General features: G+C 41.5%; 1 protein-coding gene across 1 annotated transcript in view; it reads right to left on the minus strand.

The window, feature by feature from the left end:
• The window catches only part of IGSF21 (immunoglobin superfamily member 21), a 401664-nt gene that overhangs the window by 151055 nt on the left and 232719 nt on the right, over nt 1–17890 (minus strand). Inside the window, exon 3 of the mRNA XM_051988401.1 lies at nt 8221–8342. Within this exon, the coding sequence (XP_051844361.1) occupies nt 8221–8342 (122 nt within the window). The remainder of the gene's footprint in view (nt 1–8220; nt 8343–17890) is intronic.

Genomic DNA, 17890 nt, shown 5'->3' on the forward strand with positions numbered 1-17890 from the left:
TTATCAAACTGTGCATACCCTTTGATCCAGCAGTGTTCCTATTGGGCTTATATCCCAAAGAAATACTAAAGAAGGGAAAGGGACCTGTTTGTGCCAAAATGTTTGTAGCAGCCCTGTTTGTAGTGGCTAGAAACTGGAAAATGAATGGATGCCCATCAATTGGAGAATGGCTGGGTAAATTGTGGTATATGAATGTTATGGAATATTATTGTTCTGTAAGAAATGACCAGCAGGATGAATACAGAGAGGACTGGCGAGACTTACATGAACTGATGCTAAGTGAAATGAGCAGAACCAGGAGATCATTATACACTTCGACAACGATATTGTATGAGGACATATTTTGATGGAAGTGGATTTCTTTGACAAAGAGACCTGAGTTTCAATTGATAAATGACGGACAAAAGCAGCTACACCCAAAGAAAGAACACTGGGAAACGAATGTGAACTATCTGCATTTTTGTTTTTCTTCCGGGTTATTTATACCTTCTGAATCCAATTCTCCCTATGCAACAAGAGAACTGTTCGGTTCTGCAAACATATATTGTATCTAGGATATACTGCAACATATCCAACATATAAAGGACTGCTTGCCATCTAGGGGAGGGGGTGGAGGGAGGGAGGGAAAAAAAATCGGAACAGAAACGAGTGTCAATATAAAGTAATTATTAAATAAAAATAAAAATAAAAAAAAAGAATTGTACATATTTAACTGATCTCACATTGCTGCCTTGGAGAGAGGGGAAGTAAAGGAAGGAGGGAGAAAATTTTGGAACAGAAGTTTTACAAAAATGAATGTTGAAAACTACCTTTGCAAATATGAACAGACAATTTTCAGATGAAGAAATTAAAACCATTTCTAGTCATATGAAAAAAATGCTTTAAATCACTATTGATCAGAAAAATGCAAATTAAGACAACTTTGAAGTATCACTACACATTTCTTTGTTTGGCTAAGATGATAGGAAAAGATAATGATAAATGTTGGAGGGTATGTGGGAAAACTGGGACACTCACACATTGTTGGTAAAGTGGTGAACTGATCCAAGTATTCTGGAGAGCAATTGGAGCTATGCCCAAAGAGCTATCAAACTGTGCATACCCTTTGATCCAGCAGTGTCTCTACTGGGTCTGTATCCCAAAGAGATCATAAAAAAGGGAAAAGGACCCACATGTGCAAAAATGTTTGTGGCAGCCTTTTCTGTAGTGGCAAGGAACTGGAAACTGAGTGGATGCCCATCTGTTGGAGAATGGCTGAATAACTCATGGTATATGAATGTTATGAAATATTATTGTTCTATAAGAAAAAATCAGCAGAATGATTTCAGAAAGTCTCTGGAGAGTTACATGAACTGAAGCTAAGTGAAGTGAGTAGAATCAAGAGAACATTGTACACAGCAACAAGATTATACAATAATCAATTCTGATAGACATGGCTCTTTTCAACAATGAGGTGGTTCAGGCCAATTCTAATAGACTTGGATGGAGAGAGCCATCTGCATCCAGAAAGCGAACTGGGGGTACTGAATATGGATCACAACATAGCATTTTTCATGCTTTTTGCTGTTGTTTGCTTGCTTTTTTCTTTCTTGTTTTTCCCTTTTTGATCTGATTTTTCTTGTTAGCATGTTAATTGTGGAAATATATATAGAAGAATTGCACATATTTAACATATATTGAATTGCTTGCTGTCTAGGAGAGGGGGTGGAGGGAAAGGAGGGAGAAAAAGATGGAGCACAAGGTTTTGCAAGGTGAATGTTGAAAACTATCTGCATATATTTTTAAAACGAAAGGCTAGTATTAAAAAAAGAAAACTATCTTGTCATGTATTTGGAAAAATAAAATAGTATTAAAAAACAATATCATCATCAAATGAGGGAGAGGCTGAGACCTGAGTGAATCCCTAGAGAATGGGAAGGGAAACTATGGGAGAACAGAGAAGTTTCTCTGTGGTTGGGTGTATCTTTGTATTTTTGATGTGCTAGCCCACCCACAAGGGAGCAACCGGGCGAGAGTGAATGTCTGTATGTCTCTCTTCCCTGGGGGTCTAGCATTTTGTAACAGACCTTGTTGAGTGATTGGTCCCCATTAAGGGCTGAGTTGATGAAGAGAAAACATTTCAGAGACAGTTTTAGCTAACTTTCTGATATGGTATATTCTAAAACTCTATTTACCTCGAAGACATGTTTTGAGAGTTCAGACTTAACACTGCCCAAATAAGAATAATGTTTTGAAGTCTCCAAATCCTATAGCCTAGAATTCCAGAATTTTAAATCTGGGGAGTTCATCCCTTGGGATAGCCATCCTGCTTACCCTACCCAAATGATCTTTCTGTTTCTTCCTATTTCTAACCATCCTGGATTATCCTCAGGCTCTACCTCTGAAGCTTTAAGTTGGGAAAAGCTATCAGAGGTGCTGCTGAATCTGGGAAATTACTGTCTCCTATACATTTGATCGTCATTTCTGTCTTTTTCTCTTCTTACTCTCCCCCAGCGAGAGAGGAAGAAGGCACTGACAGCTGTGGAGCTGGGACTTTCTCTAGTTGAGATGCATTAATTTGTAAATATCTTCATTTATATGTAAATGTGGAATTCCTAGCCTGGCACCAACCCTCCTGCCAACAGCTAATAGGACTTCCGCAGCCTCCCAGCTCAGCCTGCTTCCTTTTCTTCTACCGTTTAGGCTGTTAGGGGGGGATTTGTCCCCCTACAATTTGATGTGATTTGAAGAGCTTTTATCTTTCCTCTCCATGCCTCGGGTTTCCTTTGCTCTCTACCTCCCATCCTGCTGCCTCCATCTTGCCCATCTCCAGAGAATCAGCGGAGGAGAGTAGAAAGTGCATTGAACTTGGAGTCAAAAGACCTGGAAAGTGACCAGGATAACAAATGGCCTCAAGATCATGTATGAGGGCTGGTTAAAAGAAATTTGGAGCGTTTAGCCTGGAGAAGAGAAGACTTATGGGAAATAAAGTCATTGTTTTCAAGTATTTAAAGGGTCAGGACATGGAAGAAAGGGGTCAACTTTGTTTTGTTTCACTCCAGAGGGGAGGGTTAGATGCAATAGATACAAGCATGTGACTTTGGCAGAAGCATTTAACCTCAATAACCTCAACTTCCTCATCCCTAAAAATGAGGGGATGGGACTAGATGGTCTCTGAGGTCCTTTTTAACTAGAGAGCTATGATCTAATCATCCTAAGACACTAAAAGGCAGATCTAGGCTTGATTCAAGGAAATAATGTTAATGAGAGCTATTCAATAGTCCATTGTGTTGCTTTTGGTATATTTTTCCTCTCCCTCATCCCAAGACTTCCACTAGAAGACTCTAAGCAGATGCTGGACAATCAATGAATTGTCAGGGAAGTCCCAGAGGGATTCTGGTGAAGATAAAGGTTAGCCTCTGAAGATCATTCCAGTTCTGGGGTTCTGAATCTGTGCTCCAGTACTCAGTAATGGAAGGGATATCAGACTTAAGTGGGGAGGGATTAAATAACCCAGGGCTTCTAACTCTACCGCTCATTTGCTGTATGATCTTGGGCATTCAGCTTCAGCTTTAGTGAAGATTCAAAATATCCAAAGACACATGCAGGTTTCCCTCTCACCATTATCAATGTTGATCCCAACCACCTTAGGAAATAGATTTTGTAACTTGCCATGGCTTTTAAAAAGTCATCTCCAGATGGCTGATGAGTGAAAACCTATGGACCTCTGCAGTTAGCTAGGTCTTAGAAAAACTGATCTCCATCACTGTCCATAGTCCTTTGCTATCCCTGTACTCAACCCTTTTGCAATTCAGTGAATGAGTAAACTCTGTTGGCTTTCAGAGCCCAAACTCACCCCTTCTACTATGGATGAAGCATCAGAGATGTTTGGGGGACTGAGAAGGGGAGACAATATTATTTGTACTAATTGTCTCATTTGATCCCCACAATAACCTTGGGAAGTAATGTATGTAAACTGTCACGCAGCCGTAACATGCTATCCGAATGCAAGCTATTATCATTAACAGGTAAACTGTCAGCCCACGTTTTGCTAGACCAGATGGCAGTTTGGTGAAGAAGGCAGCCTTCAATTTCCATAAGCCCTAAGGCCTTAGGAGAGAAAAGCAATTCATCATTAGCTAGTGTCATGGAATAAACGCTGGGTTTGAAGGTCGTCCCAAGCTGGTTTTTGGTAGGGATAGGGTGCCAAGATATGGAAGACCAACATTCAAATTTACTTCTGACACTAGGCATATGATCATGGATAAGTCACTTAATCTTTCTAAAATTCAGTCTTCTCGTCTGTAAAAAGATGTTGCACTTAATGTCCTCTAAGTTCTTTCTTCTCTAAATCTATGATCCTACAATTAACAAGTTCCTATGAAGTTTCCCTAAGAGTAGAGATTCTTAATTACTTTTTATGTATGTGCATGTGTGTATGTGTTTGTATATGTAATGAATCCCTTCTCAGGATAATTTAAGGAAATGCAAAATTTCGTTAGAAATTAATGAAAATTATGTATTTTTTCCATTCAATATATCTGTGGCTCTCAACTTAGAAACTCTTACTTTAGAGAGTCACAGGTTTCTCATTTTTAACTGAAGAAGTTGGATTAGTCTCTATGGTTCTTTCTATTTCCAATGCCCTAAGGTTCTAAGGTTCCTCCCCTTCATTTATTCAACAAGAATTAATTTAATGTTTATATTGTGCTGGGTACTTTGCAGGGGGCTGGGGATACAAAAGCATAAAGTAGATAGTAGTTCAGGGAGCTTCCATTCTCTTGTATCAAAACAACATGAATATAGATAAGTAAATTCAAAATATATGCTAAGTAATATGTGCAGTGGGAGAAAGAAAACTAGCAACTGAAACTTTAGGCCTGGAGTAAGAGGTGTGTCACTTAAAAGCAGCTGGAGATTCAACAAGGTAGAGGTGAAGAGGGAGCATGTCCCAGCCCATAGGAGACATTCTGTGCAAAAACTGAAAGGTATAAGATGGAATGTTAGGTATAAGGAAGAGCAAAGGGCCTAGCTGGGATGGAACATAGAGTACTTCAGGGAGATTAATGTGTGGTAAACCTGGGAAGATAGGTCAGGCCTGACTGCAAAGGACTTTGAATGCCAAAAAAATAAATTGTATTTTATACTGAAGGAAATTGGAAACTGCTGACACTTCTTGATCGAATGACAAAGTAAACTTGTGTGTGCTTTAGGAATAAATATTGGCAACCATATGGAAGCTGGATTGGATAGGAGAGAGACTAGAGGTGGGGAGACCAATTAAGAGACAATTTGAATAATCCACACAACAGGAGATGAAGACTTGAATTAATAGTAGCCATGTGGATGGAGAAGATAAGCATTAGGGTCACCAAATAAGGCTAAGTAACAGGCTAAGAGCTGGGTAGGTAAGGAATGCTATGGAGGTAGAATCAATAGCAATTGTTATCAGATTGAAATAGAGATTGAGGGAGAGAAGAGAGTCCAGGATAAATATAAGGTTGACCAGAAGGATGGCCAAAAGAATGACTGTTCCATCAACAGATCAAGAGCAGTCTGTATTCTAAAGGGTCTTTTGGTTTTTAAGTTCTGTGTTCTTAGGCCCCTTACAACCATGAAAGACCACATTCTAAGGTGCTATGGTCTCTTCCAACTGGAACACTTTTTGTTCTAAGGACCCACCTTGACATTTTCTGTCCTAAGGACCCTCCCAGAGCAGACATCCTGTACTCTAGGGTCCCCTCCAGTTCTGACATCTATATTCTAAGGGTACTCCCAGTTCTGAAATCCCATGTTCTAAGGCCCTCCCAGCCCTGACATCCTGTGTACTAAGGCCCAAATCAGCTTTGTAACTTGCTTTGTATTAATAAATCATAGGTGCTCTAGTAATTGTTGCTAACATCCAACAGCTAATATTCCTAACAAGCTACTTTGTACTTGGGTAGAATAATGGGTCAGGCATCTCTTGGGAAGAAAAAGGCCATTTCTATAGTGCTTTAAAGTTTATATGAGGCAGTTTGTTGAAGCAGCTGCACAGCTTGCCTCAAAACTAAGAAGTCCCGGGTGCAGGTCCCATCTCTGAAGCAGCCTGGCTGAGTAACCCTGGACAAGTCCCTAAGCATCTTAGTACTGTAGCTACTCTTCTGAGGCCGAGACTCCAAATAGCTATCTAGACCAAATGACAGCTTTTATTAGGAAAGGGAATTCCCTCATCTGGGATTTGTTCTATCATTGAAATCATAGCTTCCTATTTCCTATTACTTTAAAGTTTACAAAGAATTTTTTTGCAACAATTCATCAGGGTAAGGAATGCAAAAATGAACACCTCTATTTTACATGTAAAGGGGGTCACATGTCAAGACCACCTAAGCTGATGTCTCCCATGAGCAAGAATGCTTATAGGAGATTGGAAGGTCTGAGCTTTCTCTGACAGTGTATCTTGATCCCACAGCTGATGCTGCCTTTTTTACATTGGGCCTGACTTAGTAAAGGGAGAGGTTCTCTCTGTGTGTGTATGGATGGATGGATATGTATGTGTGTGTGAGTGTTGTATGAGTATGTCTGTATGTGTATATGAAAGAGAGAGAGAAAAAGAGAGAGAGAAGAAAGAGAGAGAACAGAGAAGAGAGAGAACGAAGGAGAGAGAGAGAGAGAGAGAGAAAGAGAGCAAACACAGGAGAGAGAGAAAGAGGGAGAGAGGGGGGAAGAGAGAGAGAGAAGAGAGAGAGAGAGAGAGAGAGAGAGAGAAGAGAGAGAGAAAGAAACACAGAGAGAACAGAGAGAGAGAAAGAGAGAGAAAGAGAGAGAGAGAAAGAGAAAGAAAGAGAAAGAGACAGAAAGAAAGAGACAGAAAGAGAGAGAGAGAAAAGAGAGAGAGAGAAAGAGAGAAGAGAGAGAGAGAAAGAGAGAGAGAGAAAGAAGAGAGAGAAAGAGAGAGAGAGAGAGAGAGAGAGAGAGAGATAGACAGAGAGAGAGAGAGAGAGAGACAGAGAGAGAAAGAGAGAGAGAGAGAGAGAGAGAGAGAGAGAGATAGACAGAGAGAGAGAGAGAGAGAGAGAGAGAGAGAGAGAGAGAGAGAGAGAATGAATAGCTGTCCTGGCCATGTGAGAGTGGGGCCAGAATCTGCCATGTTGAAAAAATATCAGGAAATTGAGATTCAGAGAGGCATTAACTTAATTAAGATCCCACAGCTAATAAATAGCAGCCATGGGATTTGAGACCAGGTCTCTTGATTCGATGCTTTCCATTAAACCAAGTTGTTTCTGTCATGTCTAGAATGGCGAGCATGAATTAAGAAGGTGAACATGCAAGGAGATATCATTATCTTACTTGATCCGCATCCCATGTAAGCAGGGCAGACATTATTATGGCCCCTCTTGACAGCCTCCAAAGGAGGGAGAATGATGGGCCATGGTCCCAGGGCCAGTGAGCATCTGAGCAATCAGGAGCTCATCCTGCTTCCCTATCCAGGACTTGTCCCAAAACAAGGACTGATGGGAAAGCCCGCACTGGCGCCCCTAAAACTGACTGTGCAGGGAGAACGTTACCATCATTAGCATTGTTAACATCTGGGACTCTGGATGTGGGGCAGGGGTGTGCTGGAGCCAGTTTACACCTTTTGGAACCAATTGTTAAATTTTCAGTGTGAGTATTTACACCTCTGAAGTCAGCGAACACTACAAATCAGGGCTTGACTTATTTTGTTGATTATCTAGCCTTTAAAAAGTGATGGAGAAAATGTCGATGCTATAAATTAAGCTTAAAAGTATGTCCTGTATACATTTTTGAGAGCTTGTCATTAAGACTTTACCAGCACACTCATGTCTTTAAGGATGGGGCTCAGCAGAAAGGACACTGGTCTAGGAGTCAGGGGACCCGGGATGGAAACCCGATGTTTGATTTTGGACCAGTCCTTTCCCCACCATAGCTCAGTTCTGTCATTTATAAATTACTTGGGAAGATCTAAACCACCTTCATTACCTGTTTTAGATCACATAACCTTCAAATCTATCCATACTGAAGGTTTCCAGCTAAGTCTTTGGAACTTCTTTTGTGTCCATACCTAAAAGCTGCCTTCTCTAGTGACATCAGGCTTTGTGACTAGCAAGCTTCTCCCTCTTTCCCAAGGTGCGCCCCCATACCCATAAGCTTTCTGAGTCAGTGTCTCCAAAGCAAAAATGCATCAGATGTGTCATAGGTCCAAGAGACAGGTGTAGAAGATGCCCTTTCCTATCCCCTCACCTCACAGTGGACTGATAGACAAGGTCTTCTCTTTTCCGGTAATTCTCCATGTGGGAAGAGTTGGTGGAGAACATGGCGTCAAATGTGAAGATCTTTTGCTTGATGGTCCCACCGTCTGTCACCTGCCAAAGAAGCAAAATTACATCCAATTAATTACATTAATGGTGACTGTGCTCCAGATCCAATCCCACCCACTACTGCTGAAGTCACTGAGAATTCCAGCTATGACTTCTTCTCTTACTGGTTTAAATCAGGGCTTCTTAAACTTTTTCCACTCTCGACCCCTTTTTGCCTGAGAAAATTTATCATAAAGAAATTTATTTTAAAACAATTGTTTGTTATAGATATAATTTTACCGGTTATTAAAGATGAAAGCAAATTTGCATACTGATGAGATGGATTGTTGTTTATTTTTCATAAAGAATTAAATCTTGGAGGAATGTTTTTAAAATTCATTTTAATTTATCAGTAGTGTTTCATTTTTTCCAAATACATATAAAGATAGTTTTCAGCATCCATTTTTGTAAGGCTTTGTGTTCCAAATTTTTCTCCTTCCCTCCCGTATCTCCTCTATCCTCAAGACAGCAAACACTCTGAGACAGGTTAAATATGTGCAATTGGAGGAATATTTGATATGTTTTACTATTGCCAAATTTTTCATGCCCCCCATATTCAGATATACAAACCCACATGGGGCCATGAGCCACAGTTTAAAAAGCTTTGGCCTAAACCACAGAGTGCTTTTTCTGTAAATTGGCAAGGACCTCATTCTAAGATATGTAAAAAATTGATTCAGAAGAACAACTATACTCCAATTGATAAATAGTTTAAGAAATTAAATAGGCAGTTATCAAGGAAAGAGATCCAGGCTATCTATCTATGGCATATGAAAAAATTCTTCAAGTCATCACTAATTAGAGAAATGGAAATTAAAACAATTCAGAAATTTTATTTCATACCCATCAGATAGGCAAAGATAACAAAAAAGGAAAATAATAAATGTTGGTAAGACTATGGGAAAATAGGCACATTGATTCATTTGGTGCACATGTGAATGGGTACAACCAATTTAGAAATCAATCTGGTATTTTATACAGAAATACCCTTTTGACCCAGCTATACCACTGCTAAACCTATATCCAAAAGAGATCAAGGAACTAGGAAGAGGTTCTAGATTTACAAAAATATTTATAAGAATTTTTTGCTATGGTAGCAAAAAATTAGAAACTAAAAGGGTGCTCATCAATTGAAGATTGATTGAATAAGTTATGATATGCTAATGTAATGAAATATTATTGTAATGTAGAAATGAGGAAATAGATTGTAAAGAGACAAGGAAAGATTCATATGAAGTGATGCAGAAAGAAGTAAGCAGAAGCAAATGAACAATTTATATTATAACACCAATGTTAAAAGAATAAACCATTTTAAAGACTTTTATATAAAGAATAAAATGAGCAGAACTGGGACAGCAATTTCCACATTAGCAAAAACACTCTAAAATCAAAGAACTTTTAAAGCCACAAGAATAATGATCAATTCAACAAAGACTCATGATTCCAGAGGGCTTAAATACTACCCATTTTCTAGATATCAGAGCAATGATATATTTAGGGATTCTGAGTGAGGAATATATTTTTTGCATCAGTCATTGAGGGAATTTGTTTTGCTTGATTATTCATCTTTGTTACTAGGATTTTATTTTTCTTTTCTCTCTTTTCTTCAGTGGTGTAGGAAGTAGGACAAAGGGAAAATGAATTTCTGCTAATTTGTTAAAAATTTAAAAATAATGAAACAGAGAATGTTACAGATAAGTTTCATGTACTTTCAGATGAGGTCACTATATTATTAGTTGTATTTAATTGTTTTATTTGTTACCAGGGACTTTTCCTAAGAATAATCTTTAAACGTTCATAATATTACAATATAATGCATCAATAAAATTTTTTAAAAAGAAAAAGAATTGGAAAGGACCATTTGGGAAGTACTAAACCTGATGGGAAGGCAATCGGGAAACCATAGAAAGAAGTATTAGTAAGTAGGTTATGATCAATAAGCCTGGCATATAGAAAGTGTTTACAAATATCTGGAGATTACTTGGTGGATGCAAATCCTATCGTGGTTCCAAACCAACTGGCAAGTTTTCCTTTCTACTGATTCACAATTCCAAGCAGTCTCTTACTTCTGACATGAAGACATAATGTGAAAACATGGCAGATGGGGTGGGGAGAGGTGTCAATCTTTAGGTAATAACATATTGATAGTTTTTGCTATGGGCTATGAAAATCCAAAATTAGAAAATACAGAGTTTAGAGGCAGTGGGGCATATAGAGCTCCATATTAGGGAAATGAAACATTTGGCTTTCAATACTAGTTTGGTCATTGACTCATTGGGTAGCCTTGAGAAAATCAATTTTTCTGAGTTCCAAATTGTGGGGGTTGGGTTATCCTATGTAATAAAATTCCCAAAATTGTACGCTCTGAGGACACTCCCAGCTCTAATGGTGAGGATTCCAAGATCCCTCCCAGCTCTCCCCTCCATGTTCTAAGGACCCTCCCAGCTCTGACATTCTGTATTCTAAGACCTTTCCCAGCTCTGACATCCCGGGTTCTAAGATCCCTCCCAGCTCCATCATTCATTGTCCTAAGGCTCTCCCAACTTTGACACTGTATGTTCTAAACACCTTTCCAGCGCTGACATTTTCCATTCTCACCTTTCCATTCTGCTTTGAAATGGCAGTGCCACGTAGTGCTCAGGCTAACCTGCAGGGGGCGAATGGAGCCACGCTGATGCAGTCCCAACTGGGCAGGTTTATTCTTTTATCTCCTACAGCCCCCTTTCCTGAGTAGCCTCTTATTCCTCTATGACTGAGAGCTGGTGGAAGGATCTCTCTTTAGACAAGAAAGTAATTGCTATCTTTCCCGTTTCCCATCTGCTCAAGGGCTGAAAGTTCCCTCCTTGTACCTCCAGAATCCCTTTTAATCACTAAGGAGAGGGAGTTGCAATATTGGGAGTCCCCAACCCAGAGAAATCCCAAGCCCTCTCCCCTCCCCGCTTCCAGAACAGGGAATATCGTAGCGACGGCTTGGATTTCCCCCCTTCCTTTCCAGATTGCCTTCCCTTCTGCTTGGCTCCTTCCTCATCACCCCGAGTGATGGTTCAGACTAACCCATGCCCTATTTGATATTTAACCTGTTGTGACAATCTAAAAAAATATTTAGACTCAGCTGGAATGAGGAGATGGATTTATGATGTGTCCCATCGGAGCAACACGCTTGGCGTTCGCAGACCCGGCTTTGAACCGGGGCTCAATCGCTTATCGGCAATTTCTTTCTCTGAGTCACGTTCAATGTAAGAGGGTTGGGGGAGAAGGACCCCGATGGTCCTCTGACATTTGAGAAGTCCACGATCACATGACTGACAGCATGACTGGAGAGATTGGAGCGAATGGGTTGGGGTGGATGGGTTGGATGGAGATGCTGCGAGGTTAAGAGGTTGGAAATTAGAAGATGCATCTAGAGCTATGGGGTTGGTCTTAAGGGTCCTATACCCAGAGGTGGGGAAGGAACCCATCCTTCTTTGACTTATGTGATCTTGGGCGTCTCCCTTTCATCATGTGTAACATGATGGGTGTTGGACTAAATGACTCCTAAGATTCTTTCCAGTTGAGCTCTAGGATTCCATGTTCTCCCCTCCTCCTCCTAGGAGCAGAGGAGGGGTGAGAAGGGGAGAGAGACACATCAAGGGCAAATTCTGCCTACTTCACAGTTTTCCCCAGGGCTGGCCCTGTTCCAGGTGTCTAATCTAATCATTGCCTCCCTTTCCTACCTGCACCTCCACCGTGTCCTGTGATGACATTTTGTCCTATGACACACTCTGGAGACTCTGCCTTGGGGAGGGGGGGTTTAGAGAAAGAAACCAGCTTTTGAGATAGAGAGCTACTCCCAAACCCCATCTCCACTGCACTCCCTTATTGATCAGGAGACCCTCGGATTTTCCCACGATGTCCTGGAAAATGGAACAATGGGGAAATCTGGTTGGGTCCAGTTGATCTAATGGCAGAGTTAAGACATTCTGGTGTTTGACTGACAAGTAATTATAAGACTATGGGGAAGTCACTTCCCTTTTTTAAGCCATGTACCCACTAGAAACCATTTTGTGTTTCCCTAAGGATCATTTATAAATCAAATGGTTAATGAGTGAATTCAGTGAACCTCAGTACTTGAAAGATCTTTGGTCTCATCATCATGGACGTTCCAGCCACTGACTTCAATTATGTGCCTTAATAGATCATAGGTTGACAGAGTGTAGAGCCTTGGAAGCACTTTAGACCAACCCCTTCACTCTATAAATGAGGATTCTCTGGCCCACAGGAGCTAATGACTTGCCCATGGTCACACATATCATAATTCACAGAATCAGGATTTAAACTTAGGAACTCTTGAATTCCAAACCCCACACTCAATTCCTTCCAAGGCTTGGCAGTGTCCTTAAAACATGGGTTCCTTGATTTACAGATGGAAAGGGACATTAGAGCCCACCTGGTCTAGCCCCCTCATTCTTCTTAAGTGACTTGTCCAAGATCATAAAGCAATATTGGTTACTGGAAATTATTATTGATAATAAGTGACCAGAACAAGGTTCAATCCCACTCCTCCAAGACCAAAGCCAATGTTCTTTCCATTACATCATTATGCCTGTTGGTGAATTGCTTGGTGAACAACTTTATACCATGAGCCTTTGAGAACTCAGGTAGGTAGGTTTCGGTATATAGCTATCACCTAAATTTACTCCTGAGTCTGTGCTCAAAGCCTCTCCAGGATAATAAACCCTGCCAGAGTTCACACAGTTTGCTTTATATATGGTAGTTCACATGTTGTCTTTCTCTTTAGACTGTAAGCTCCTTGAGGGCAGGGATCATCTTTTGCCTCTTTTTGTATCCCTGCTGCTTAACACAGTGCTTAACACTAGCACATTGTAGGTGCTTAATAAATGTTTACTGATTGACATTTTGCTGGCATAACCTGTCCCAATTCAAGGGTACCCATTATACTACACATGTTTATACTAGACATTAGGGGATGTCTGAAGTGGGGGCATTTCCTAGGTTATGATAATACCATGTAAAGCACTTTGCTCTCAATAATCTTGTGAGACTGATATCCCAAGGGCCATTATTTTCATTTTGCAGCCGAGGAAGAAACCCAGGACTCAGAAAAGTGAGCTTATAGAACTTAGAGCTTTGTTTCTGGGAGTTTCAGTTTACTTCTCTGAAAAATGGGGCTATTTCCAATTGCACTAATGATATGTGAGAAAAGGGCTATGCCTAAATACCAAAGCATTTTTTTTAAGTGTGGAGAGAGCTTATCAAGAAAACTTGTACCCCCCAAATTACCAACCTACTTTGGGAACACAGCTTGGGACAGAGGCCAAATTGGCTGAATCATCGACAAACCCTTACTCTGGAAAATGAGCTCTTGGCTGCTTCCCAGATTTTCCCAAGATGAATCTTATCCTGAATTTTAAAATATCCATTTTTAAGAAGTGTTTGCCTTTCTCACCCTTTCCCAAACCCATTGTCCAAACTGCTCTGCTTTTTTATTCTTCCCCTCATGTTCCAAGCTGTTTTGTACTGCTTCATTCCCTGCACCCCATTTTCTCCACAGGGTAATAGTGACTTCTGGGTCAGGAGAAACTCTCAGCACTTTTCCATGCTAAGTTAAGGCCCTGGGTCCAAACTGGTCATATTCCTCAACTAAACCAGAAGGTCTTAGAGGGAACAGAATGGTGATATCGGCCTTAGGATTATAGAACGTGTTTTAAGATTCTTGGAACGTCACATTCTATGTTCTAACATCATTTCAAGTTCTAAGTTGAAGTTTTGTGTTCTAAGGGTCCTCTCAGCAATAACACCCTCTGTTCTAAGGTTCCTTCTTTTTAGGTTCTAATACCTCATATATCTCATTCTATGTTCTAAGAACTCTCTCACTTCTGACTTTCCATATTCAAGGGTCCCTCCCATTTCTGACATTTTAGGTTCTACTTGCTTTTGATATGAAATGTTCCTAAGGGTCCTGTTCTAAGGTCCCCTGTCTCTCTCTTCCCAGTTCAGAGAGAATGTCCGATTTCTTCCTCTCAGAGAATACCTCATCTCCCAGAGACAGAAGTCACACATCTGTTCAGTGGGTGAGCCGAGGCTGGGCTAGGCTGGGTATGGCCCCCGGCCCCCCGGCATCCCCCCGTCCTCCTGAGGTCCACATCTTTGCACCTGCTGTTTTGGGTATGATCCAGGGTATGATGAAGGGACAGACCTTGGTCCCTCAAGGGAAAGGAGGCTCTCTGGAGGGGAGCAGGGTCCAGGCTGGGGGCCCAGGGGCTCTAGAGGGCCATCATCCCGAGGGCCACTAGTGGGAAGGACTCGGGTGTCCCTGCTCTCCAGCTACGGAGCGCACCTCCTCCTCCGAGCTGTCTCCCTATAAATGAAAGTGTTACTCTACGAAACAGCCAGGTATGTGTTGTTGCTGTTTCAATTATTTATCTGTTTACCCGGCTATGGTTTTTCCGCTTGTCTCAGCAACTCTATTATAGACTCGCAGCTCGTCGGCTCTTGCCGCCCAGCTTGGCACCGCGCTAACAGCCTGCAACCAGGAGACCTCATGCCTGAGACTGGAGAAGCGGAATTAACTCCCTGTGGCTAGGGGTGGGGGGAGAGCCAGGAGCGGGGGCCCTCTCCTCTGGGGAGGGGGGCTACCTCCCACCGCAGGAGAGCGGGGAGGGGCCCCCGGCTCTGTGGCTCGGGCCCGTTTACTGGCTCACAGCTCATTCGATTCAACAATAAACATTTATTGAATACCCACTATGCACGAGGCAGTCGGCTTGACTTGGGGAGGTATGGAGGTGGAGAGGCCTTGTGGGCTTTGTGCTAAAAGAACATAGGAGAGGGAAGATCTCAGCCCTGACATGTGTGACCCTGGCAGAGTGAAAAGGCTAAATGCGGGTTGGGTTCGATGCCTGATTCTGATACCAGGGCATCTCTCTGAGACTCAGTTTCCTTAAATGTAGATGGATGGAATTAGACTAGATGTCCCTTAAGTTTCTTGCAATTTAGAACCTGTGGTTCCATGACCCTCTCTGGGGTCTCAGAGTCTCCAGCTCTCCATCTTTGATATTGTGACTTTGGACAAAACAAAGGCCTTTACCTGCATTTTCTCATTTTCTTTCTCATAATATTTGAGGTAAATGCCATTATTATAACCATTTTGCAGATGAGGAAACTGAGGCTGAAAGAGGAACTGAGACCCAGAAAGAAAAAATGATTGGGGCAGCTAGGTAGATAGAGCACCAACCCTGAAGTCAGGAAGACCTGAGTTCAAATCTGATCTCTGACACTTCATACTCCCTAGCTGCGTGACCCTCGACAAGTCACTTAACCCCAATTGCCTCAGGAAAAAAAAAAGAAAAAATGATTAATCCAAGGTCTCATAGCCAATAAGTATCTGAGGCAAGAATGAAACCCAAGGCTTCCTTGATTCCAAAACTCAATTTCTAGCTACTCTGCCAATATTGCCTCTAATAATGCTTTTATTACCTCTATTCAAAGAAATAAAAGAACTTCAAAAAGAAGTGCTATAGGAATGTAAGTAGTTATTATTATTAATTGGTGAATTGTTTTCTTGGTAAGGCAATCAGAGTTAAGTAACTGATCCAAGGTCACTCATCTAATAAGTGTCAAATATCTGAAGCTAGATTTGAACTTGGGGTTCTATCCACTATGCCATCTAGCTGTCCCTATTGTAAATTGTTAATAATAATGTTATCTGTACAGTCTGCATTGGCTAATGGCATCAGTATGGGGATCATTTGTGTTCCTCATCTTATTCTCTGCCCCAGACCCCCAGACTAGGGAGGCGGTGCTATTGTATAGTAGAATGGAAAGAAGGCAAATTCTAGAGTCGGAGACCCTGCCTTTATCACTTACAACCTCATTTTCTCCAGTTGTAAAAGGAAAAGGTTGGACAAAATGGCCTCAGATCCCTTCCCTTTGAAATCCCTGATCCCATGTTCTTCTCCCCTGATGTGGATCTCAGTTCCCCTTAACTCACACTGGGAAAGATGAGTTTCATCAGGTGGCCAGCCTTGGGCTAAGAGGGTCTCTGAACTTAGCTGGTCGGTCGTCGGAGGACTGACGTAGCCAGTTCATCAGCAGTCTATCATCCGAGCCTTTGCCTTTCGGCAGGACCTGTCCAAAGTGACATTGTGCTGGCGGAGCCTTCCAGAGCCAGGGCCACCTCTGTGTGATGTTCATATATCAGAAGAAGACCTGTTGGCTGACACTCTATGCCTGGTTTAATCCAGTCTCGGTGGATGGTTCATTTTGTGGGTACATGTTTGCATGGTTCACCTCCTATCCCACTATTAGATTGTACCTTCCTGATGGGTAAGATGTGTACTAAATGCAAATTCTCTCATACCCTTGCTTCCCCCCCCCAGCTACTCAGTGCATAGATTTTATTGACAGGCACAGAATCCCAGAATCCCTAGTTCAATGTCCCTGAACAAGAATCTCTCTAAATACCTGTCAGGTGGTTATCCAGCCTTTGCATGAAATTCACCAGTGACAGGAATCTCACTACCTTTCATGGCAGCTCCCACCTTAGGACAACATCTCTAAATGTTATAAAGTTTTTCTATACAACAAGCCCAAATATTCCACTATTCAACTGCCACTCGTTGCTCCTGTTTTACTTGGAGTGAAAAGAAGGGATAGGGAGGGGGAAGGAATAAATGGAGTAGGTTTGAACTCTCTTCCATTTGGTAGTCCTTTGAATGTTTGCTATCAGGAGTTGGGTTTGAATCTCATTTATGCTTCTTGCCAATTGCATGACCTTGGGCTAGTCTCCTATCCTCTCTGTGCCTCAGTTTCCCCATCTCTAAAATGAGTAAGTTAGAACAGATTATCTTCAAGGGTCCTTACTGCTCCAATGGCCCCAGAGCTATGTGGGAGCAGTGATGGCTGGGCCTGCACAAATGGCTTCTATCATTTCTCTCTTTCCTTAGGTGGGAGGGAAGCCACAGATGCAAGAGAGTTTTTGTCAACTGTATTTTTCTTCCCATAGCTATAAAAATTGAAGGAAGAAACCTGTATACTTGACTTCTTGTCTCTTGCCCTGTCTCTCCTCCCCATAGGTAAGACTCCTTTATCTTCCCTCAAAACGTAGCCAGCACTATTGTCCCCATCTCAAAATTCACTCCATTTTTTTTTATTACACAAAGGAGGAAAAATCTGTCAGTAAAACTGTCTCCTCAAATTTATTTGCCGGGACCGAGGGTTTTATTACAAGCAAAATACACACACACGCACACACACACCAGATAAAGAACTGAAGAATTATCTAAATCGTAAATCGCTGTTTTGGGGAGGGCAGAAAGAAGGAGATGGAAGGGGGAGTTTCAAGGACACATCTGATTTCCTCAGGTTTTATTTACATCTTTCTTCTCCAGGACGTGGGGTGGAGTTCACTCCCAGCTGATAGAATAAAACAAGGAACAAGCTGATGTATAATGACTTAGCTCATTTGCCACTCCAGGGGTTTCTAGGGCAGCTAGGGAAATAAAAGCCTCCGACTGTAGTCTTTAATGGTTTGTTAACCAGTCTTCTGCCCCTAGAAA

The sequence above is a fragment of the Antechinus flavipes genome, chromosome 3 (genome assembly GCF_016432865.1).
Source record: "Antechinus flavipes isolate AdamAnt ecotype Samford, QLD, Australia chromosome 3, AdamAnt_v2, whole genome shotgun sequence".
Taxonomy (NCBI): domain Eukaryota; kingdom Metazoa; phylum Chordata; class Mammalia; order Dasyuromorphia; family Dasyuridae; genus Antechinus; species Antechinus flavipes.